Source organism: Thunnus maccoyii, chromosome 15 (genome assembly GCF_910596095.1).
Source record: "Thunnus maccoyii chromosome 15, fThuMac1.1, whole genome shotgun sequence".
In the NCBI taxonomy this organism is placed as follows: domain Eukaryota; kingdom Metazoa; phylum Chordata; class Actinopteri; order Scombriformes; family Scombridae; genus Thunnus; species Thunnus maccoyii.
Window position 1 is genome coordinate 767544 of NC_056547.1, and position 26603 is coordinate 794146.

Below are 26603 nucleotides of genomic sequence, written 5' to 3' on the forward strand. Positions count from 1 at the left end.
ATAATTGATAAATCTCTTCATTTTATATTTTCCACCATTTTATATCACAGTAAACTGAAAATCTTTGGGTTGGTCTGACAGAACAAGACATCTGAAGATGTCACTGTGAGCTTTAGACCAAACAAATCTATTGATCAAAAACATACTTTAAAAAAAACTATTATATTAATAGATAATGAAACCGTAACGGAAACTTGATCTTGTTTTACTGTGAACTTCTTATTCTCCCTTTTGAAACTTTTATACCATATTTTGATTATAAGTAAACTAGAGAAAATCTTTCTCTGCATCCAAACCTTTTCCCGATTTTACAACTAAGACACACGATATTAAATAAAACACTTAAGAATTACAATAAAATTAGGGCTCCAACTAACCATTATTTTTATTGTCGATCAATGTGCTGATAAGTTCTTTAAAATTATAGATTATTATTGAAAATATTTTTAAAATGTCCAAAACCCAAACATTCAGTTTACAATGATGTAAAACAGAAAAGCAGAAAATCCCAACATACGAGAAGATAGAACTCGGGATTGTTTGGTGTTTTTGCTTTAAAAAAACTCAAAATTGTTTCCAATTAATTTTCTATTGATCTACTAATTGATTAATCAACCAATCATTGCAGCTCTAAATAAAATATACTATGAATTTAAGTTGTATTTAATCAGGACATCAGTTTTAATTCCTGACCTCCTGTGTCAACCAGGAGGAAGGATGATAAACCTCCCAAACTCTTCTTCTTCTTCTGTGGTTTCTGGTGTGTTCAGGAGGAAGTAAAAGGGCTGTGACCCTCCGTCATCACAGAAATGTCACATTGCTGATGTTTGTACTTCACCTCTGCCAAACTGCCTCTCGCTCCGAGTGAGGGCGTCTTCTTCATCGTTGGTGCTACAAACCGCAGGGCCGCCGCCGCCGCTGCCGTCGCCGTCGGCCCGCGCTGTTTTCCATCCTGTAATCGCAGATTTGTATAAAAAACATTTTTGTCGACGCTCATATCGAGGTGTGATCACTCTGAATGCAGCTGAGTGTGTTTCTGAGTGTGTTGTTGTCTCCCTCCGTCCTGTGACAACGAGCTTCAGGTCGGTTAAAGTGACGCTGTGACATTTTTTGACCGTTAAAATCATTCATGTTGCATGATGGGAGAGTTAAGCTTTAGCACTCGCCATGAAGCGAGTGCAGCTGAGCTTATACGCTCGCTGCTGCAGCACTCCCCAATATTTCTAATTAAATGAGCACTAATGATGCTAATATGTTGTTTTTTATCACTAAAGTGAATAATATGTACAATCTTGCCACTCAATAGAAAAAACGTTTCAACTAAAATGTCTCGGCCTCCCTTTAACCGCTGAGTCTCGGCCCTTTTCAGACAGAACTGAAACAAATGAAAAGTTGCACTGTTAAAAAGTTAAAACAAGAGAAAGTCCTTGTATGTTATGAATTTATTGTTATATGCATTGAGAAAATACATCAAGTATTTATGAGTGATGTAACCTTCTGCTTTACGCTTGCACTCGGCTGGAGAATTTTTATCTCAAGAATTTGGTCAGAATAATAATCCTAGTTTGAATTGTTGAGTTGAGAGCTTAGCAGTATGAATAAAGAGGAAAAACATTCTGTTATATTAAAGTTGCAGTAACTGGAGCGATCTGGAGAGATTTAAACTACACAGACAGTTGAAAGCAACATTTCATTTGATGGACGACGTCTACAGCAGCAGGAAGCTGAACCACGTCTGAATGAATCAGTGTAGATCAAACAAACTAGTTTATCTGACGTGAGGTGTCACATGACTTGAATCTGGAGACTTTAGACTCGACAAAATTATAAAAGACCTTCAGCTCAACTTTGACTTAAAACTTGTCTTGACTCGTGACTTTGTGTGCAGCCAATAAACAGTTAATGTTCCTGACAACAGATACTTTGAATCAGTCCAACAGCAGCCAGTTATGTTGCAGAGCAGGACGGAAAATTGCATTCAACAAAGTACAGAACCTGGACTTCACTTGGGACTTGTCCTGACTCAGGACTTAATGTAGGACTTGTTGGTCGACTCAGGACTTAATGTAGGACTCGTTTGTCGACTCAGGACTTAATGTAGGACTCGTTGGTCGACTCAGGACTTAATGTAGGACTCATTAGTCTTGACTCAGGACTTAATGTAGGACTCATTGGTCTTGACTCAGGACTTAATGTAGGACTCATTAGTCTTGACTCAGGTCTTAATGTAGGACTCGTTGGTCGACTCAGGACTTAATGTAGGACTCGTTGGTCGACTCAGGACTTAATGTAGGACTCGTTTGTCGACTCAGGACTTAATGTAGGACTCGTTGGTCTTGACTCAGGACTTAATGTAGGACTCATTGGTCTTGACTCAGGACTTAATGTAGGACTCATTAGTCTTGACTCAGGTCTTAATGTAGGACTCATTAGACTTGACTCAGGACTTAATGTAGGACTCATTGGTCTTGACTCAGGACTTAATGTAGGACTCATTAGTCTTGACTCAGGTCTTAATGTAGGACTCGTTGGTCGACTCAGGACTTAATGTAGGACTCGTTGGTCGACTCAGGACTTAATGTAGGACTCGTTGGTCGACTCAGGACTTAGTGTAGGACTCGGTCGACTCAGGACTTAATGTAGGACTCGTTTGTCGACTCAGGACTTAATGTAGGACTCGTTGGTCTTGACTCAGGACTTAATCTAGGACTCGTTAGTCCTGACTCAGGACTTAATGTAGGACTCGTTGGTCGACTCAGGACTTAATGTAGGACTTGTTGGTCTTGATGTGGGACTTGATTCAAGATTTGTTGGATTTGACTTGGAACTTGTTATTAACTTGGGACTTTCTGTGGGACTCGTTAGTCTTGACTCGAGACTGTCTTGATGAGACTTTTTTGTCTTGACTTGGGACATAATTTGGAACTTGTTTTTCTTGAGGTTTGACACCCAGCCCAGCGACCTTGAAGTTGACATTGATGTAGGTCTTGTTAGTCTTGACTCAGGAAATGACTCGTGACTAGTTGGTCTGGACTTGGGTCAGGTGACACTGAACATGAGAGGAAAAACATTCTGTTATATTAAAGTTGCAGTAACTGGAGCGATCTGGAGAGATTTAAACTACACAGACAGTTGAAAGCAACATTTCATTTGATGGACGACGTCTACAGCAGCAGGAAGCTGAACCACGTCTGAATGAATCAGTGTAGATCAAACAAACTAGTTTATCTGACGTGAGGTGTCACATGACTTGAATCTGGAGACTTTAGACTCGACAAAATTATAAAAGACCTTCAGCTCAACTTTGACTTAAAACTTGTCTTGACTCGTGACTTTGTGTGCAGCCAATAAACAGTTAATGTTCCTGACAACAGATACTTTGAATCAGTCCAACAGCAGCCAGTTATGTTGCAGAGCAGGACGGAAAATTGCATTCAACAAAGTACAGAACCTGGACTTCACTTGGGACTTGTCCTGACTCAGGACTTAATGTAGGACTTGTTGGTCGACTCAGGACTTAATGTAGGACTCGTTTGTCGACTCAGGACTTAATGTAGGACTCGTTGGTCGACTCAGGACTTAATGTAGGACTCATTAGTCTTGACTCAGGACTTAATGTAGGACTCATTGGTCTTGACTCAGGACTTAATGTAGGACTCATTAGTCTTGACTCAGGTCTTAATGTAGGACTCTTTGGTCGACTCAGGACTTAATGTAGGACTCGTTGGTCGACTCAGGACTTAATGTAGGACTCGTTTGTCGACTCAGGACTTAATGTAGGACTCGTTGGTCTTGACTCAGGACTTAATGTAGGACTCATTGGTCTTGACTCAGGACTTAATGTAGGACTCATTAGTCTTGACTCAGGTCTTAATGTAGGACTCATTAGACTTGACTCAGGACTTAATGTAGGACTCATTGGTCTTGACTCAGGACTTAATGTAGGACTCATTAGTCTTGACTCAGGTCTTAATGTAGGACTCGTTGGTCGACTCAGGACTTAATGTAGGACTCGTTGGTCGACTCAGGACTTAGTGTAGGACTCGTTGGTCGACTCAGGACTTAATGTAGGACTCGTTTGTCGACTCAGGACTTAATGTAGGACTCGTTGGTCTTGACTCAGGACTTAATCTAGGACTCGTTAGTCCTGACTCAGGACTTAATGTAGGACTCGTTGGTCGACTCAGGACTTAATGTAGGACTTGTTGGTCTTGATGTGGGACTTGATTCAAGATTTGTTGGATTTGACTTGGAACTTGTTATTAACTTGGGACTTTCTGTGGGACTCGTTAGTCTTGACTCGAGACTGTCTTGATGAGACTTTTTTGTCTTGACTTGGGACATAATTTGGAACTTGTTTTTCTTGAGGTTTGACACCCAGCCCAGCGACCTTGAAGTTGACATTGATGTAGGTCTTGTTAGTCTTGACTCAGGAAATGACTCGTGACTAGTTGGTCTGGACTTGGGTCAGGTGACACTGAACATGGTCTTCCTTTGAAGCATGCTGAGGCATCAATGCTTCCTGATTCTTGAACGTCTAAAGTAATGAACCTGAAGCAGTTTTTTTACTAAGGCCTAAAATGGCTAGAAGTGTATCTTTAACTTCCTGACAGTTTATTAGTTCAAACACCCGTAAAACCCCCAAGGAATTACAGGGAGCTGGTCCACTGGTCCACTGGTCTGTTGAGGTCTGTTGAGGTCTGATGAGGAGCAGTGTGTATCTTAGACCGGATATCAAAGTGAAATGTTGCTTTTAGCGTCTTGTGAATCTACAGTCGAGGTAAAAGGTTCAGAGTGAAAACAAAGCAGCTGTTTTCCCTTTGCAGGACCTGCTGGGTTGAACTGGGCAAACTGGAAATATGAAATAACTTTGTAAAAGATCTGGACATGAAAGGATGTGAACGAGATCTAAAAGGAACTCAAGAAAGGATTCAGTGCACGTCAGAGGAAGTCAAAGTTTTGACCAGTTTGATCCACTAACTGGGCTAACTGGATATTTTCTGCAGTAACTGTGGGTTTGTTAAAGGACTTGAAGTTCAGCAGCTTTTTGTAATCTTCATCTAGAAGGAGTTTGAGAAAAGGTTAAAGGGATGTCACAGATGGCATGAAACCCCAGTTTGGTTATTAAACTGGGCGGACTGGAAATTCCTTCAAAAACTATGTAAATGTTTGGAAGGAGCCTGAAAGATGAGCAGACTGCTGAAGTGAAGATCCAAAATAAATTTGAGAAGCAGTTCGTTGATGGTAGCTAATTGGCTTGTGTAGGGACACTGGACATGTGGAGTCTCCTGCAGAAATATCTAGAAGCCTGGAAAAATCTTGAAATTCAGGAGCACTTGTAAAGTTAGCCTCTATAAGGAGTTTGAGGAATGATTTAGAAGAAGTTGTGATGGCAAGAAGCTCCAGTGGCTCAATTTAGCCTTTTAACTGGAGCAACTGGAGCAGTTGGACTCTGTAGAGTTTCCTTCGAGATCTGTGTGAACATTTGGAAGAAGCCTGGAAGTCGAGATTCAAAAGGAGTCAGGGAAGTTGTCCATGGCAGGTCAATAATGGGACTTTGGTCTGCAAACTGGACTTTTGCAAAGTTCTAAATATCCAGATGTTTAGCAGAACTCTGAAAGATCAGAACTAAAGGGAGTTTCAGAAATTGTTTAGAGCAACTCAAAGAAGACAAGAAGCTCCAGTTCGACTCAAAAGTTTCCTTCTGAATCTCAGTGAAGATTACTGGCAGCGCTCTGGAAGTCAAAGATCCAAATAGAAACCAGAATATGGTTCATGAGGAGTCACTGATGGGCAGATAAGTGATAAATAAATAAATCGGCTCATTGGACGTGTTGAGTTTCTTGCAGAAACTGTAAGAAGTTTGGAAGTTCATCAGTTCTGTGAAAGTCATGTTCTAAAGGGAATTTGAGGAATGGTTTAGTTCAAGTCGGCCCCAGTTTGGCTCTATTTGGCCCTTTAACTGGACCGACTGGGCCAGCTGGAGATTTCTTTAAATTCCGTGTGAACATTTGGAAGAAGGTTGGAAGATCAGCAGCAGTTTGGAAGTCAGGATCCAAAAGAAAAACAAAGGAATGGTTCATGGGAAGTCAGAAGTTGTTGAGCTTAGTGGGTTAACTGGATATGTGGAGTCCCTGCAGAAGGTTTGTAAAAACTTGAATAAACTCTGAGATCCAGAAGGGGTTTGAGAAATGGTTTATAAGAAGCCAAGAAGCCCCAGTATGGCCCTTCAACTGGACACAACCCCAGTTTAACTGGACATGTTTCCTGTTTCCTTTATTGGTATAAATGTTTGGAAGAAGCCTGGGAGATTGGCAGAACTGTGGAGGCAAGTATGTAAAAGGAGTCTGAGAAATGGTTCAGTTAGGTCCAGTTTGGCCCACTTCTCAGGCTAACTGGGATAACTGGATATGTGGAGCTCCCTGCAGAAGCTGTGTAAAAAGTCTGGAGGCCTGGTTGGACTGTGGAAGTAAAGTTCTAAAAGACGTTTGACAAAGCCAGTGAAGACAAGAAAACACCAGTTTGGCCCAGTTTGGCCCAGTTTGGCCCTGCATTAGGAACCTGACTTTGAGGGTTGAGGTGGTTGTGGGAATCTTTTCACTGTGGAGCTGTGTTGCTCAAAAAAACAAAACCAGAAACGGGTCAGATAATCAAAGATAAAAGGATCGGGATTCGGGTAGCGGTGCGTCGACCTTAAAGGATCAGACTCAATGACATAACGTCCTCTGATGTCACTTCCTGTACTGGATCCATCTGCGGTGCGTGAAGCTGCTGCGAGCATCCCTTTTAACTTCAGCATATTGTTGCTAAATTAATTGTCGTACCTTCATCTGATGTCATTTCACTGTGATCTAAAGATGTCCAACATTAATATGATTTATTGAAGTTAAATGATGCTCAAAGCCTTTTAAACACGACTCATCACAGACTTTTAAACTCAAACTGTTAACCGCATTAAAAGCTTTTAGACGGCACACAGGTAAACAGGAAGTGTGTCTGATGATTTTCAGCATATTGAAGCCTTTGTTCTTCAGGGATTTGGCTCGTTTGAAGTCACGTCAGAGTCGTCACAGTCAAATTAATCAAGATGTTTTCAAACAGCTCGATTCATGTGACTGACGAGTCTCTGAATGACCCAGAAGAGCTTAAAATACCTGAACTCACAACCAATCAGAAGAGAATAAAGCAAGAAATTCACTTTCCTTTGATTTGATTTATTTTGAAGAAACAAAGAAATACATAAAACCACTTTTATTGAACTTATTCTCGCTGCAACACAAAGAAAAGTGTTTAAATTCTAAAAAAAAAAAAAAAGAAAGAAAAAAGGATTTGATGAACTTGTGATGACGTCTTGATGATTGAAGGTGAATCGAAGGTTCAGGTGACGAGATGACGAGACGTTTGTACGACTGAGCTGATCCTGGTCAAACACTGCAGTTAATGTGATGATGATGATGATGATGATGATGATGATGGTTCACTCCCAGTTTAAACTGAAAGTAGCTCTGTTTGCTTGTCAGAAACCCACTCAGGAGGTTCCAGGATTTATTTTTCCTGTTTCCAGCTCAGTTTAAGACATTTGAAATCCTAAAAATACAGAAAAATGTGAATTTGTGTTGATATTAAAGAGAAACGTTCAGACTTTTTGCCCTGAGTGGAGCCTTCCAGGCGCTGCTACCTCTCAGACTCAGGAACTCTGGGTAATGAAGTCCTCCACAGACTCTGAGCAGGATTCTGACATCAAACAGCAACATTTAGAGCTTCATGCTGCCATTTTCTGTTCTTTCTGTACAAATAAGAGAATCACAATCAAGTTGTTTTTTGCCATCAATGTTTTTACTAAATCTATAAAATGCTTATTGTTAATTTATCTTCTGTTTTGTTTGTTCTTGTTGTTGTCTGTCTTTGCTATTTCATGCGATTGTACAGCTTGTTGATGTGCAGATTTTATTATTATTATTGTTGTTATTGTTGTTTAAAGTATCTTTGCTTTGTGGAAGATGCTGCCGGCTTCCTGCATGGTTTTCCTGTGAATGTTTGTCTGTTTTTGTATTTTATTAACTTTAAAATTTTGGAGAAAAAGTTTGTTTTTCTTTTCCTGTAACTTGCTGGCTTGTGTTTATTTTTGCACTTTATTCTTTATATGATAAAAAAAAAAAAGAAATATTGAAGGTGGGAAGTCGACGTCGGTCCAACTGTGAAACAAACAAAAAAAAAATGAACCTGTTTGGTTTAGAAACCACAATAATCAGTGAAATGCACCTTTACGTTACCTGTGTGAGCTGCTCCCCCCCCCCCCCCCCCCCCCCCCCCCCCGCTTTGTTTGTTTGTGTGTTTGTTTGTTTGTTTGTTCTGAAGAGAAACAGGAGGGAGGAGAGAAGCCAGACCACTAATGTGAATCTATTTTCCTACGCTGACTGACTGGAATAAAAGACGTGACGTTCACTGGCAGAAACAGACTCCAACACTTTCTGCTGCTTCGCTTCATTTACTCTCACTTTTCTCTCCTGTTTATTTGCTTTTATTGTTGTTTCATTTCATCTTTACTTCCATTTCCTTTTCTGCATATTTTCTACTTTTCCTTTATTTATTTCACATTCTTCAGTTTCTTTCCTTTCTTTTATTTCCTCCTTCTTTCTCCCCCTTTACGTCCTTTCTCCTTTTTCTATTCCTTTCCTTCTGTCGCTTCCTTTCCTTTACTTCCTCTCTCTTTGTTTCTTGTCTCTTCCTTTCTTCTCTTCTTCTCTTCTCTTTCCTGTCGTCTTCTCTCTTTTCATCGGGTTTTAGTTGAGACAGATGGAGAGCAGAGAGTGGGAGGACAGGCTGAATGTTTTGGTCCAAACGGAAACAGAACCAAAACCAGCTGCTTCATCAAGCTGACCGGAACAACACCGGAAATGATGACATCACGTCTTCAACATAAAAGCTGTTTTTACAAAATGCGAAATAATATTAGCACACAGATGAGACTAAAAGGATAAAATGTTTATAGGACAATAAAATAAGTCAAAAGCAGATAAAAAAGTAAAGTTAAGACTTTATTCATCGTGGACACACAGTGCTGCTGCTGTACAGTACAAATAATCCAACAGTTCTACACATTATACTTCCTGTAAACATGGTGGTAAACAACAGTAAATACATCTTTATTACTAAACATCAATAAAAACTCAAAGTATCAAACACTGAAGAGTCTCATCTGCTGCTCTGGTTCATTAAAAGCAAACAGATGTGTCTTTAGTTTGGACTTCCAGATGTGAGCAGCTCCACCAGGTTTAACCTCAGGAACTAGAAGAAGACCAGAAGCAGCTGAGCTGAAAGCTCTGGAAGCTTCAAGAGAAGATCAAAGATGTGATGTGACCTTCAAACGGAAACTGTCCAAATACTGAGGTTCAAAAACACCAAAAAACCGCAAATTACCTTCATCACGTCATTTTTAGTGCTGCGACTGATGACGATCTGTCAGCTTCATTATTGTTATTTATGCTTTTATTGTGTAAATTCGTACCGGATGTGTAGTCCTGTTGAGTTCCTGCTGCTTTGACGGATGTTGCGTCACTGCTGCTTTAAAGCAGGCCGAGCCGAGCTGAACCAGGCCACAAACCCCGGACAAATGGATCGTTTCACAGCCTGAAAACCAGCACCGAGACCCGGACTGAAACTCTGGATCCAACCCGTAAAGTCCCGGGACGAAAACCGGATTAAACCCCGAGTGTGGAGACGTTGAAACCGGAGTGAAGCCGCCTCAGTCACCGGGTAGGTGTCCTCCTCCTCCGGGCGTGTTTGTGTTTCTGCCTGTTTTTCTGTGATTTTCTCGGTTCAGCTCGCCGGTAACCGTGTGAGGAGTCCCCGGACTGCAGGCCTGCTGCTGCCCGGCTCTGCTCCTCCTTCCTCCGCGTGTTTTCATCCGGAGGGAGCGGCTCTGCTGCCGCCTGCGGTACCTTCGAAATACTCCAAAATATATCCGAAATACTCCAAAATACATCTGAAATACTCCAGAATATATCTGAAATACTCCAAAAAACCTCCAAAATACATCTGAAATAGTCCAAAAACCTTAAAAATACTCCAGAATATCTCTGAAATACTCCAAAATACACCATAATATCTCAAAAATACTCCATAGTACTTCCAGAATATATCTGAAATACCTCCAGAATACTCCAAAATATTCCAAAATACCCCATATCGCCATATTACTCCAATATACTCCAAAACACCCTCAGAGTTCTCCATAATGCTCTATAATACCTCCAAATATATCTGAAATACCTCTAAAAGAATTGGTTTTATATTCAACCAAACTTTTGTACGTTTCTGTCTTCTTCCTGTTTAAACTTGTGTGTTTTCAGAGTATTTGAGGGATTTTATCAGCTGTTGTTTCAGTCTGATGTTTCCTGCAGGAATATAAACGAACATTTTACTGTTTTTATCTCATTTATTTCAACTGCAAAGTCTCTATAATTTACCTGCAGCCACTTGTGGCTTGTACATTTACTGAAGTACTGTATTTAAGTACAGTTTAGAGGTACTTGTACTTTACTTGAGTATTTCCATGTGATGCTACTTTCTACATTTCAGAGGGAAATATTGTACTTTCTACTCCACTACATTTATTTGACAGCTTTAGTTACTTTTCAGATGAAGATTTGACACAATGGATAATATAACAAGCTTTTAAAATACAACACATTGTTAAAGATGAAACCAGTGGTTTCCAACCTTTTTGTCTTTTGACGTCTTACAAAAAGCAGTGTGTAGTCGGGGTCACATTTCACATGTCTATGAGTTGTTAACAGCTCCACCAAATAGTGATTTTTCCCTCTAAACTTCTCACATGCTTTCATTTCAATAAATGTTCAAATGATCCAATATTTCAGCAAAAATCAAAGATTAGAGAAAAAGTCCAAAAACTGAAAACAGATTTGTGTATCAGAACTTTGTTTTTTCTTCTTTCCTCTCCCATTAATCATCTCACCACCCCTCAGATTTATCTGCTGACCCTTTGGAGGGGCCCGACCCCTAGGTTGGGAACCACTGGACTAAACTAGCTAACTGTATATAAAGTAGTGTAAACTAGCTCCACCTCCAGCAGCTACAACAGTAACATGCTGCTCTAACACTGATGCTTCACTATTAATAATCTAATGATGTCATATATAATAATATATCAGTCAGAGGGACCAAACCACTACTTTTACTGCAATACTTTAACTACATCAAGCTCATAATACTTATGTACTTTTACTGCAATACTTTAACTACATCAAGCTCATAATACTTATGTACTTTTACTGCAATACTTTAACTACATCAAGCTCATAATACTTATGTACTTTTACTGCAATACTCTAACTACATCAAGCTCATAATACTTATGTACTTTTACTGCAATACTTTAACTACATCAAGCTCATAATACTTATGTACTTTTACTTTTTTTAATGTATATTTTGCTTCCTGTATGTACAGAGATATTAGACATAAACACTCTGGTACTTGTTAACAGTGTGATGTTTACTGACAGTCAGGATTTCAGAGGTACGGAGGCCTTTGAGGGACTTTCAGGTGGGATTTTTCACATTTTATTATTCAGTTAATGGTGTCTCTGTGCAAAACTCAGGTTAAGAAATACAAAGTAATTCACTTATTTATGTTTTGTTCACTTAAAATTAGTCACATTTAAGTATACAGAGTTAAAAATACTTACAGTAAATCTGTATTTACTGTAAGTATGTGTGTGTGTGTGTGTGTGTGTGTGTGTGTGTGTGTGTCAGCTGTGATGTTGTGATAATAAACTTCACACTTTGAACTGCACACGTCACTGCTTCCATCTGTTTGTAGTGACGCTGCGTTCAAACCAGCTGAGCCTCTGATTCAACACGTTCATAGAAATATTTACTGAAACTTTTATTATTATAATAATATTAATAATAATAATAATAATAATAGTTGGCAACTAATTGATTAATCAACAAATTGTTGCTGCTGTAATTCAAAGTATTTTTTAAAAATACAGTCCAGACTGTAATACTGAAATACCCAGAATCCATTGCTAAAGCTGACGGTGGAGTTGAAGCTCTGATAACGGATCAGTTGTGTGCCGATGCAGTAAAAACATGATGTTCTATAAAACCTTTCACTTAAAAGAAGTCAAACATTCTGTTTTAATGTCTGAACCCAAAGAAACTTCAATCTGTTTGTAACCAAACAGGAAGAACAGAGAAACTTTCTATCAGAGCTGAAATCTGAAGCCTGTCTTCACTTCCTCATTGTACCAAAACAAATCAATCCGAGAGGTCAAACTTCCTGTAAATCAGGTGACAACACCGTCGTTTCCACGGAGACACAGGATGAAAACAAGGAAACTCTGTCAGTACAACACCTTTCGTACATGTCAGTGTGATTTCAAAGTTCAAAGTTCAAATAGATTTAAAAGGAAATACACATTTGATAAACAGATAAAAGACAACGACAGACACAATAGACAAATAAAATAAAGTAAAACATTAATCACAGGTCTGAAGGTGACTTTTATATTTTTATTTCTCTTCAACATGATCAAAAAAAAACTGCCCAAAACACCAACGTGGTGATCAAAGCTAACTGTTAGCTTCATTGCTGACAGTTAGCTTCATCACTGACAGTTAGCTTCATCGCTGACAGTTAGCTTCATCGCTGACATTTAGCTTCATCGCTGACATTTAGCTTCATCGCTGACATTTAGCTTCATCTCTGACAGTTAGCTTCATCGCTGACAGTTAGCTTCATCGCTGACAGTTAGCTTCATCGCTGACATTTAGCTTCATCGCTGACAGTTAGCTTCATCGCTGACATTTAGCTTCATCGCTAACAGTTAGCTTCATCGCTAACAGTTAGCTTCATCGCTGACAGTTAGCTTCATCGCTGACATTTAGCTTCATCTCTGACAGTTAGCTTCATCGCTAACAGTTAGCTTCATCGCTGACATTCAGCTTCATCGCTGACATTCAGCTTCATCGCTGACAGTTAGCTTCATCGCTGACATTTAGCTTCATCGCTGACATTCAGCTTCATCGCTGACAGTTAGCTTCATCTCTGACATTTAGCTTCATCGCTGACATTAGCTTCATCGCTGACAGTTAGCTTCATCGCTGACAGTTAGCTTCATCTCTGACATTAGCTTCATCGCTGACAGTTAGCTTCATCGCTAACAGTTAGCTTCATCGCTGACATTTAGCTTCATCGCTGACATTCAGCTTCATCGCTGACAGTTAGCTTCATCGCTGACATTTAGCTTCATCGCTGACATTCAGCTTCATCGCTGACAGTTAGCTTCATCTCTGACATTTAGCTTCATCGCTGACAGTTAGCTTCATCGCTGACAGTTAGCTTCATCGCTGACAGTTAGCTTCATCTCTGACATTAGCTTCATCGCTGACAGTTAGCTTCATCGCTGACAGTTAGCTTCATCTCTGACATTAGCTTCATCGCTGACAGTTAGCTTCATCGCTAACAGTTAGCTTCATCGCTGACATTTAGCTTCATCGCTGACAGTTAGCTTCATCGCTGACAGTTAGCTTCATCTCTGACATTAGCTTCATCGCTGACAGTTAGCTTCATCGCTGACATTTAGCTTCATCGCTGACATTTAGCTTCATCGCTGACAGTTAGCTTCATCGCTGACAGTTAGCTTCATCGCTGACATTTATATTGTTTTTGTTTTTGTTTGTAAATAAACAAACTGCAGAAAAATAAAATCTCTTCATGTTCACACAACGACCTTCTTTCAGATTTTTCTCGTCAGACGTGTTTTGTGTATCAGTGTCATCGCAGCTTCACACTTCCTCTGCTGTGAGTGTGAGTGTGTGTGTGTGTGTGTGTGTGTGTGTGTGTGTGTGAGATGCTCTGATGATGATGTCATGTTGCAGTTGTTGACTGTGATTTGAACTAGAGCCCAGAAAACACACACACACACACACACACACACACACAGCAGTGAATGAGCTCCGTTCAGTTTCTTATTGATCGATCGATCAGATTCAGTTTGTATTGAATCAGACTGTTTTATTCATGTTCAGTTTTTACAAACGTCACCTGCAGGAGCTTCAGACGTGTTTTTATTGATTGATAATGAATCAGTGAGATTAAAGGAGAGTCGTAACCTGGATACCACACACAGCCAATCAGCAGTGAGCAGGTCAAAGGTCAGCAGTGATGTGGCATCACACTTTCAAACACAAAGTTCATACATGTGACTGTGATGAAGACAGAATACATGACGCACAATAATACAACATGTAAACAACCTCCAGAGACAAACAAACAAACAAATCAGCAAAACAAACAATATAAAAGCGACGTGAAGGTGTTTCATCATGTCAGCGTGTTCTGCTCGTTTCCAGCTGTCTTATTAACTTCATCTCATCACACTGTGTCAGTTACAGACTGGACCCTGATTGGTCCAAACTAGTTGAGATGTCACAAATCCTGCTCGTAGTCCCGCCCCCTTTCAAATCAGACTTTCAGCTCAGAGAAACAAACTTCAATTCAAACTTAGTTTTAACTTTTTAAGAAGAAAATTTAGGAATAAAACTTTCTGAATACTGACGAACATCCGACACACACACACACACACACACACACACACACTGTCTCTATAGCAACAACATTGAGGAGATGTGTGTGTGTGTGTGTGTGTAGCAGGTGTTCCTCACAAATCATAACATAAAATATTAAACTTCATGATGCAGATTTGTTTTAAGGTTAATAGTCTGACTGTGTGTGTGTGTGTGTGTGTTACCGCTGTGTGTGTGTGTGTGTGTGTGTGTGTGTGTGTGTGTGTGTGTGTGTGTGTGTCGCCCACGCCTCAACGCTCCAGAAAACTCACATCTGGAAACCATCACACACACACACACACGATGACATCATGCTCCTCTCCACATGCTTGTCAGCTGTAGGCGCTGATGATGATGATGATGATGATGATGTCATCAGGAGGTTTTCTGGTGATGTCACTCCGATCAGTTTGTTTTGACTCTTGTGTGAATTAAAATAATTATAAAATGAATCACAGTAAAGTCATTAATCAATATATTGATCATTAATAAGATCATTAAGCGTTTTACAGATCGTCGTCTGGACTCGATGACATCACAGCGAACACTGAGAATAAACTCGTGTGATGTTTGAGAACATCTGGAGTTCAGACGCTTTCATTCATACAAAACAGATGAAAACATGATCAGCTGTTGTCAGCGGAGGCTTCTGATTGGTTCATGAGCTGATTGGATCTTTATGAACTCGAACAGCTTCTAAACGTCTGTTATTGATCTGAGTGACGTCGTCAGACTTTTACTCTGAAGTTTCACTTGATATGATTCATAAAAGCTTCACGTTGATCCTCCATCACTTCCACTGGAAACACTGGGAACCCCTCATCATCATCATCATCATCATCATCATTATTATTATTATTATTATTATGTTATTGTTGTTCTTCACAAGAGTGAAATGATTAAAAATGACACAACAAGCAGTAAAGTAAGAAATCTGATCAATAGATATGATTTAATAATAATCAATAATAATCAATAATAATGAAACATCAGCAGGTCAAAGGTCAGTTTGAATAAAAGCATCAACAGGAAGCTTCAGAACAACAACTGGACTCTGCTGAGATGTTTGTTTTTATATATTGATTAAATCAGGAGTGATCAGTTTACATGGAGATCAATAATCAATAATCAATAAAGCAGCAGGTAGATGTTTCACTTTAGATCTTTAATCAAATTATAATAAATCATTTCTGGTCTGTTTTTATCAGACAACAACATCTGATCAATATTAATCAATACTAATCAATACTAATCAATACATCAGAGTGAACAGAGTTTAAACTGTAACAATCAATCGATTAATAGATAAGTTGTCAACTATTAAATTAATCACCAGTTATTATGATTGATTGATGATTTGATGATGTCATCGCTGATAAATATTGATCCACATGTTTCAACGTTTTCTGACAAAACAAATGATAAATAATCAATAGTCCTGATATCAGATCGATGACATCATCCAGCATCTTTTGCTGATGATGATGATGATGATGATGTCGTCTCAGCTCCAGAGTTTAAACTCGTCTCGTCTGTTCTGATGAAGACGTGTCGTCACGGAAACACAGAACGCCTTCATAAAAGCATCGTCATGGAGACGGAGAGCAGAGAGGAGGTCAGACGGTGACGGATCAGCTGCTGGTCGCTGATCTAGTCCTCCTCTTCCTCCTCTTCCTCCTCTTCCTCAGTGCAGAGATGATGCAGATCAGCTGTCAGTATCGACGGCTCCTCGCTGACCCAGAATCCTCCTTGTCTCTGAGTGAAGAAACTCAAGCCGACGCCCCTTTTATCTGAAGTCAGTTATTGATTGGACGTTGCAGCTGATCAATGATCTGATACATGATGACATCATTGAGGATTCATTAACTGTCAGTTTGATCAACAAAAACTTTCTTCATTTATTAGAAAGACTTTTATTTTGATAAATATTCAGGTTTCATTTTCTTCGTCCCAACAAAAGATCTAAAAATGTTTTGTTTCCGCTCATAAAGAGAAAAATGTGAAGATATTTATTTTCTTTAAAGTTATTGTCATATTTCAGATTTGAATGTTAAAACATTGAGCTCTAAATAAAGCACATTCATCATGAAGACAGCAGGAGGATCACATATAATTCACTTCCTGTTCAGCTGTGATGACAGGTTGGCGTGCAGGCAGGAGGACGTTACATAACACACACACACACACACACACACACACACACACACACACTCTGAAGCGTGGGTGGGAGTCACATGACCGTGCAAACACGACTCAGATCGGCTCAGATTCTGCAGACATGATGTTTGTGTAAGAACCATCAAACTGTTTCTGACCAGCTGAACGTTTATTTTCCAACAAACCAACATGGTTTTATTTCTGAACTCTGGACAAAATATCATAGACGACTCATATTCTGCATATTTCCAGCTCTATATTTATATTCTGGGGTTCTACTGGAATAAAAACTCCTTATTTATCTTCTACTGGTCCTTTATGCAGCCCCTCAGTTCAGCCTCTGTCTCTAACAGGCCGTTTTAGCTCCTGTCTCTTTAAGCCCCGCCTCCTGATGAGCCCACTCTGTTCTGATTGGTCAGCTTTCAGGAAGCTTCCTCCGGCTCCGGAGGCTACGTAAACAAACTATAGTAGCAGGATTTCACTTCTTCTTCTCCTTCTTTACTCCAAATGTCAACTTCTCAAATCCATCCGTACATGTTGGAGCTGAACAACACATGGAAACACCTTAGCAACCACCTTAGCAACCACCTTAGCAACCACCTTAGCAACCAAGGCTACAGAGCGGATAGCAGCTCGTTGGTAAGATACAAACGAAGCGTTCGAGCAGGTTGAAGCCCTGACTTTTGACTTGCAGGCATCATTTCTACAAACATTCAGTTTAACATCCGACATCAGAACAGGAAATAAATAACAGGAAACCAGTAAAAGCAGAATGAAGCCTTTCAGGATCAGAATGCTTCAAACAAACTAGTTTGTATGATGTGAAGTGTTTAAAGCTGGAATCAGACGCCGTCAATCCGACAGATGTGGAAACAAATTGGACATTTCAAACAGTTTCTCCTAGAAGACAATATGATGGTCACTCAGACGTTTAAACTCCGCCTACTATCACACCTCCACACACCCGACCAATCACTGAAGCTCTTCTCTGTTACCCAGCAACATAAAAACTCCAAATAAGTTACTGTCAGACCACGACGTGATGTTGAGACTCTTTATTGAAAACAAGAAGGAACGAACGTTAAGTACAAACAACAGACGCGTAGAAAACATGAGAACTGACAGGAAGTCATGGCGAGCAGGAAGGACTGAACATCAGCTTCATTCAACAGCTGGCATTAAAACATGGCCGCAACAGGAAGTTACATCAGTCTGTGGTCAATATGCTGACCGGCCAGCAGGAGGCGCTGAACCAACAGGAAGTTACTGAAACAGTGGGATGTGAAGGTTTTCAGACGCTGTTGGTCGGTTTGTTTATTTGTTTACGACGTTGTGTTGTTTTGGGTTTTTTTTAAAAACATCTGGATGTAAAATCATTTTCTTTCTCTCTGCAGGCTTTTCCAACATGGCCGACGCCGAGGTGTCCTTGTCCCCGGCTCTGCGGCCGCTCCACATCAGCCCCTCCCACCCGGCCCCGCCCCCTCCCCCGGCCTCTTCCTCCTCCCCCACCACCTTCTCCTGTCCCTCCTCCCCCTCCAGCGCCTCCTCTTCATCCTCCTCTTCCTCCTCTTGTTCCGAGAGCTCCTCTGACTGCCCCGCCCACCACCATCATCATCATCACCACCACCATCATCACCACCACCCCCGCCCCCAGCTGCAGCTGCCCCCGCCCCCCCACAGCGAGCAGCCGTCCTCCCCCAGCGCCAGCCCCCGCAGCTCCAGCCCCAGCGGCAGCATCGGCAGCACCGGCAGCCTCGGCAGCAGCAGCAGCAGCAGCGCCAGCGAGGGCATCGGCAGCAGCGGCATGTCGAGCGGCGGCGACCCCCGAGGTCCCAGCCCGCCGCTGGACGTCATCTCAGAGGACGCCATGGAGATGGACCTGGGGGCCGACCAAGGTAACGGACACTGCGGGGTCACTTCAGCACAAAGAGATTGTTTTATATAATAATAATAATGTTAAAGAATTCAAACAGGAAGCCAGAACAGTTTAAATCAAGAATGAACTCAAATTCATCCGTTAATCGATTAGTCAGTTAATCAATAAATAATCTGCAACTACTTTGTTAAAAGGTGAAATGATTTAGTCGCTTTTTAAGCAAATCCTGACAAAATTTTCTGGTTCCAGTTTCTTAAATGTGAATATTTGTTTTCTTTAGTTTTCTATGACATTCAATGTTTTTGGGTTTCAGACATTTAAAGACGTCGACTTAAAGTGACGCGGAGAAAATAATCATTATTGATCTCTCTGTTTTCTGCGTCCAGTGATCGACCCTGAAGTGGCTCTGAAGGCTTGTCAGGAAGTTCTCCTGAAGGTGAAACTGCAGAACAGAGAAGTGCCTGAACAGCAACAACTGGACAACAAACAACAACAGGACGATCAACAACAACAACAACACTGCACAGACTCATCAGAGCGCTGCGGTCCACAGTGGCTCATCAGCCCGGACACCAGCTCCATCAAAGAGGAAGAGGAGGATGAGGAAGAGGAGGAGGAGGAGGAGGGGAGTGGTGGAAAGGAGGGACGAAAACGAGGTGCTGTTTCCCATCCAGATCCGTCTCCTTCAGCCCACTCGGAAGCTTCCTCAATGCCTTCATCATCATCATCATCAAAACAGTCTTGGCTGCTGCGCCTGTTCGAGTCCAAGCTGTTTGACGTTTCCATGGCGATCTCCTACCTGTACAAGTCGAAGGAGCCGGGGGTGCAGGCGTACATCGGGAACCGCCTCTTCAGCTTCCCCGACAGCGACGTGGACTGTTACCTGCCGCAGCTGCTCAACATGTACGTGCACATGGACACGGAGGTGGGAGACGCCATCAGACCGTACCTGGTGAGTCCAAACACAACAACACGCAACCGCCGCTTGAAAGACGGCTGATTGTGTTTGTGTCTCAACAAGATTCTGAATGTGAACCAAACATTTCATCACTGATCGATTTAAATCAATAACCATCATATCTGCTCAGTTAATCAGTGTTGTCTTGTTATTAAAACAACTAATTAGTATCTAGTCAATAAGTAACATGTAGCCAACGCCATGTACGGGACCGACCGTTATAAGTAACATGTAGCCAACGCCATGTACGGGACCGACCGTCATAAGTAACATGTAGCCAACGCCATGTACGGGACCGACCGTTATAAGTAACATGTAGCCAACGCCATGTACGGGACCGACCGTTATATGTAACATGTAGCCAACGCCATGTACGGGACCGACCGTTATATGTAACATGTAGCCAACGCCATGTACGGGACCGACCGTTATATGTAACATGTAGCCAACGCCATGTACGGGACCGACCGTTATATGTAACATGTAGCCAACGCCATGTACGGGACCGACCGTTATATGTAACATGTAGCCAACGCCATGTACGGGACCGACCGTTATATGTAACATGTAGCCAACGCCATGTACGGGACCGACCGTTATATGTAACATGTAGCCAACGCCATGTACGGGACCGACCGTTATAAGTAACATGTAGCCAACGCCATGTACGGGACCGACCGTTATAAGTAACATGTAGCCAACGCCATGTACGGGACCGACCGTTATATGTAACATGTAGCCAACGCCATGTACGGGACCGACCGTTATATGTAACATGTAGCCAACGCCATGTACGGGACCGACCGTTATAAGTAACATGTAGCCAACGCCATGTACGGGACCGACCGTTATAAGTAACATGTAGCCAACGCCATGTACGGGACCGACCGTTATATGTAACATGTAGCCAACGCCATGTACGGGACCGACCGTTATATGTAACATGTAGCCAACGCCATGTACGGGACCGACCGTTATATGTAACATGTAGCCAACGCCATGTACGGGACCGACCGTTATAAGTAACATGTAGCCAACGCCACGTACAGGACCGACCGTTATAAGTAACATGTAGCCAACGCCATGTACAGGACCGACCGTTATAAGTAACATGTAGCCAACGCCATGTACAGGACCGACCGTTATAAGTAACATGTAGCCAACGCCATGTACAGGACCGACCATTATAAGTAACATGTAGCCAACGCCATGTACAGGACCGACCATTATAAGTAACATGTTGCCAACGCCATGTACAGGACCGACCGTTATATGTAACGTAGCCAACGCCATGTACGGGACCGACCGTTATAAGTAACATGTAGCCAACGCCATGTACGTTGTGTTAGGACTCCTGCCACAAAAGCTGACACTTGGGACGTATTCAGACCAAATCAGGGCTTGTGGCGACCACAACCACCGCAGGGTTAAGTGGAGGTGAATGTAATCACTGTGAAACAATCAGAAAATAACGTTGTATTGACCTGATTCACCGGCTTTCTCACTACCATCACTACCTCTCTTCATTACTTTTAACATTATCAAACAGAGAGAAATGTCCTCCCCTCGTCCTAGTAATGTCTTTGCTCTCTCTCATGGCAGAGTTTACAGCTCTGATCAGTCTGATCACCGACTGAATAACTCCTCTGTGGAGGAGGAAGAGTCTCAGGATTTGAGGTCTTGCTTATAAGTCTTGCACATCACAGAGGAAAGATGCGACGGGTGGATTAGATTTGCCCGGACATGCCAAACCGTCTGGATGTTATTAGGCTGTCTTGGTTGACTCCCCTGTTCAGTGTCAAGTGGAAGTTCCAGGACAGTAGTAAGGAGGGTTTATCAGGGTTTCACACTGCTCAGTCTCCTGGAGGGGAGGCTCGACTGTTGAAACCCACATTAGAGATCCGCTCTTTACTCTGCCAGAAGTCTGGAGGGGTCATGGGAGTTCGCATCTTCAGTATACATGTGCTTTGATGACTTGTTCACATCCGTTGTGGTATCTTGTAGCGGTGCTGCAGAAGTACAGGCGCCCAGGTGTTCCTACCAGCCATCTAGTCCTGGTGTAGCCAAGTATGTTCTCAGTGGGTACCGGGGGAGACCAAGGTTCTGTCGAGTCACGATTGTGTTTGTGATTTCCGTGGACAAAATGTGAAGTCGTAGTCAAGGAGCAGACAATGTTGGTTTGGTGAACTCATGATTGCATCTCTGCTTCTTGCTGATGGAGTTCTGCTGGCTTCAGTCATGACCTCTTGCTTGAACTGGGGCAGTTTGGGTGGGATAAGTGGTTGGATAAAAGTGTTTCCTCCTTTGGGTTACAAATGAGTAGCTGTGGTCATGAGTCTGGACTCACATCCAGGAGGAGCTCCGAGAACCACTGCTCCTTCATGCTGAGAAGAGCCAGTTGAGTTGGTTCAGCATCTGATCAAGTTGCCTGCTGAGCTTCTCTTTAGAGGTTTTCAGGGAAGAAACATGGGACAGTCCCAGAGCAGACTGGAGACAGATCCTAACTGGCCTGGGACACCTCGAGATCCCCCAGGAGGATCTCAGAGGATCTCAGATGGTGAGGCTAAACCTGCCACTACAACTCATGACATTCATCTTTCCAAAAGAATGCTGTTGGCTAATTATCTCTCTAATTAGTTAACTTAGATTAACTGAGCAGAAGCTGCAGTAAAAGTTTCCTAATGAAGAAAATTAAATCTCAACGATCAGACTGTTGACTGAGAACGTTACTGAATGAATCTACAGACACAACAGCATCCTGCCTGAGAGACGATACAGAACCTTCAGAAACAGATTTCTCCATCAGTGCTCCATGATTAAATACAAATATTATATGAACTGCTGCTGTCAATGTGAAAACTTGTTTAAGCTAAAAGTGTAGATATTATATATTGTAGATATTGACATGTGATTAAAGTCTGTGTGTTTGTGTGTTTGTGTGTCAGATCCACCGTTGCAGAGGAAGTATAACCTTCTCGCTGCTGTCCGCCTGGTTGTTGGGCGCTTACTCCTCCGACATGCACATCTCCACCCAGCGTCACTCCAGAGGCACCAAACTGCGCAAACTCATCCTGTTTGATGAACTTCCTGCTTCCTCCAACACAAACACTCCGCGAGCAGTTTCAGCGTCTGTCTCCGAGAGTCCGGTGTCCTCCCCGTCCCACCGCCGCTGTCACCGGAGACACAACAGCAGCAACATGGAGGCTTCAGCCCCGTCCTCCTCCTCCTCCCCCCCTGGCCCCGCCCCGGACAGCCCCGTCCCGGGGGACGCCGAGGTGTTTGTTTCCCCGTCCAGGAGGACACACCAGAGATCCAAATCAGACGCCACCACGGCGAGCAGCGGGCCCGGCGCCGGCCTCCGACGGACGGGGAGTAACCCGAAGGTGGAGGCGGTCCACGAGGAGGTGAGGAGCAGAATCTGTTTGTTTGTCTCTTTGATGACATCACGAAGGATGAGAACAAAACATAAACGTCTGATTAATCAGGAGGAAACAAACTGGAACGATAACGGTTTATTTTCCTGGTAGAGGCGGGACTGATAATAGTGACAATAGTGATACTAGTGATAACGGTGATATTAGTGATATTTGGGATAATAGTGGTATCAATGATAATAGTGATATTACTGATAATAGTGATATTAAGGATAATAGTGATAATGACGATATCAGTGATATTTGTGATAATAGTGATAATAGTGATAATGATGATATTTGGGACAATAGTGATAATGATTATAATAGTGATAATAGTGATATCTAGGGACAATAGTGATAATGATGATATTAGTGATATTTGTGATAATAGTGATAACGATGATATTTGGGATATTTGGGACAATAGTGACAATAGTGATATCAGGGATAATAGTGATATTAGGGATAATAGTGATATCAGGGATAATAGTGATATTAGTGATAATAGTGATAATGATTATATTAGTGATATCAGGGATAATAGTGATATTCAGGGATAATAGTGATAACGATATTAGTGATATTTGGGATATTTGGGATAATAGTGATAATGATGATATTAGCTATATTTGGGATATTAGTGATATTTGGGATAATAGTGATAATGATGACATTAGTGATATTTGTGATATTAGTGATATTTGGGATAATAGTGATAATGATATTAGTGATAATAGGGATATTAGTGATATTAGGGATAATAGTGATATCAGGGATAATAGGGATAACAGCGATATGAGTGATAACAGTGATATGAGTGATATTAGGGATAATAGTGATATTAGGGATAATAGTGATATGAGTGATAACAGTGATATAAGGGATAATAGTGATATTAGGGATATTAGGGATAATAGTGATATAAGGGATAATAGTGATATTAGTGATATTAGGGATAATAGTGATATTAGGGATAATAGTGATATTAGGGATATTAGGGATAATAGTGATATTAGGGATAATAGTGATATTAGTGATATTAGGGATAATAGTGATATTAGGGATATTAGGGATAATAGTGATATTAGGGATATTAGGGATAATAGTGATATTAGTGATATTAGGGATAATAGTGATATTAGGGATATTAGGGATAATAGTGATATAAGGGATAATAGTGATATTAGTGATATTAGGGATAATAGTGATATTAGGGATATTAGGGATAATAGTGATATTAGGGATAATAGTGATATTAGTGATAATAGTGATATTAGGGATATTAGGGATATTTGTGTTTCCGACTCTTTGGTCCAGAGAGGAATATCTCATCACTGCCGGTTCAGGATGAATCGCATCATATTTTCTGACAGATAGCAGATTATTGAGACTGATCAATACTTGATACCATGACAATAAGATCATATATTTGCTGATATTTATACTACATAAATATTTAGTAATAAAGAGTCAGGATCTGATCTCTGAGGAGCAGGAAGATCGTAACAGTAAATATCTTTTTAATAAAAATTTAACTTATTTTAAATAACTATTAACAAAGCTGTAATAAACTTGAAATAAAAGCAAAATAAAGTTACATAAACATAAAAAGCTTCCAGTAAAACCTGCTTCGCTCTCCTGAGTTAATATGATTCAGGTTCATCAGTGAGGAAATCAAATTCATGTTTTGACCACATTGTATTTAAATGTTGGCAGATTGTTGTTTTTCTTTTAAATGTCCATAAACTGCAGTTGAAATGTGATAAATTGATCTGTGATTGATCAGATTCTAGTTTGTCCTCAGAAGACGATTAAAGGAACGATAATAAAAGTTTATTTCAGTATATTTCACACGCAGTTAAAGGTGATTCATACGATGCATTAAAAACTGAATAAAAATATTAAAATGAAAAAAAAACAAACCTTTTTTAAAGGAAATTAAAAAAGTAAGAACAAACTTTTTTAGATGTTTTCTTAAAGTCAGTGCACAATAATTATACTTGCTGCTGATTGGCTTGTGTGTCGCCTGCATCATCACGTCTCACATGTTGGACACATTTTATCACTGCAGCCTTCTTCTTCTTCTTCTTCTTCTTCTTCTTCTTCTTCTTCTTCTTCTTCTTCTTCTTCTCCTCAGTTTTTCCTGCTGATCTTATCTCATGTATGTATCTTATCTCTCTGTTTGTCTCTTGTTTATTACGCCGTTTCTCTTGCAGAAGAAGAAACAGTTTAAACACAGCTGAGCGCTGCGTTAGCGTCGCTCACCTTCATCATTCACAACAGAACAAACCTCCTCTGATATAAATGTTATTAAAGAAAGAAAAGATAAAGTGATCAGCTGTTTATTCTTCAGGATTATTATTGTTGTGTTGCTGGTGTTTTGTAGTTTCATGTCATCGGCGTCTGCTGGTCGTCGTTTTGTTTCGTGAACTGGTTTCCAGTTTGTTTTGAAATGTTTGTTTTGTGAGATGGGAGCTGTGAGCTGATCCCGTCCCAGCTGCTGTGTGTGTGTGTGTGTGTGTGTGTGTGTGTGTGTGTGTAGTTCACTCAGGCGTCACATTCTTGGCCGGCTCTTCAGTCACATGCAAACCGAGGCTCTCCATTGGCTGGGAGCCAGACGCAGGGCGCGATGTGATTGGCTGAGAGCCACGTTTTGGTCCCTCCCGCACAGACACGGGCGCAGAGAGAGTAAACTGTTTTTATCCTGCGAAAAAAGGAAAACAGACAGAAAAGAGACGGAGGAATGTTTGGATTCTCTGATCATAGTTTCCAGTTATTTTTAAGTTTTAATAGAAGAAAAAATCCTCCAGTGGAAAAACTAAAGGAGACGGAAAATGAAAGAAAATCTCTGAAACAGCAAAAGAAAAGTTGAGTTGATTTCTGTGTTTTTATCTTCCAGAGAAAGTTGAACAGTTTGAGTCTGATAGAAGAAAACTGATGAAGAGCAGCAGTCACATCTTCTCATTCAGGGTTTTTACTGAATGGTCTCATGTAGGAAACAGAGCAGCTGCTCGACGTTGGATCTGATCTCAGGTGTTAGTCGGCGGTTTGTGAGGCAGCAGAGAGGAAGTCTGCGTCTTCATTTCCTGTTTCCATCCTCATCAGATCACTTTCATCACAGCGTTTGATGAGTTTTGCAAGAAGAAACTTTCAGAGTTGTTGAAATGTTCCAGATTGACGTTCATGTCTTAAAGTAATGACGGTTCTATAATCTGGATTATTGTAGCAGCGGATGTTTACTGTTAATGACATCACAACCAGCTGACCTCTGACACACCCGACACTTCTGTCTCATCAGAGAGCAAACGAACGCTGATAAAGAATCTGAAATATGAACCATATTTTGGTTTGTTTACTTGTTTATTTATGTGTTGTTTTATAGTTTTGATGTCTTCAGTCACAGTAAAATGAATGTGAACTGAAATCTTTCACTTCAGTAAAAGTAAAAATATCACAGTATGAAAATAAATAAAAAGTATTAATGATGTAAAATGACCTCATAGTGTTCAATAATAATAATTATAACTAATTATAACATTAAACACAGTTAAACTCTGAACCTTCTGATTGGTTCCAATAAAGTTTATTCAAACAACATG

At 40.9% G+C, this 26603-nt stretch overlaps 1 protein-coding gene and 1 long non-coding RNA gene across 2 annotated transcripts in view; both read left to right on the forward strand.

The window, feature by feature from the left end:
- The first annotated feature begins 26 nt into the window (after positions 1-26).
- LOC121913095 lies at positions 27-8082 on the forward strand. The gene is made up of 3 exons (XR_006100209.1): positions 27-2411; positions 2511-3043; positions 4472-8082. It is a non-coding gene; the product is annotated as an uncharacterized LOC121913095 (long non-coding RNA).
- A 1221-nt stretch (positions 8083-9303) lies between these two features.
- Positions 9304-26603, forward strand: part of LOC121913092 (phosphatidylinositol 4-kinase beta-like) — a 29665-nt gene continuing 12365 nt past the window's right edge. Inside the window, exons 1-4 of the mRNA XM_042435757.1 lie at positions 9304-9756; positions 18149-18649; positions 19017-19582; positions 22534-22992. Of these exons, the coding sequence (XP_042291691.1) occupies positions 18160-18649; positions 19017-19582; positions 22534-22992 (1515 nt within the window). The 5' untranslated portion in view covers positions 9304-9756; positions 18149-18159. The remainder of the gene's footprint in view (positions 9757-18148; positions 18650-19016; positions 19583-22533; positions 22993-26603) is intronic.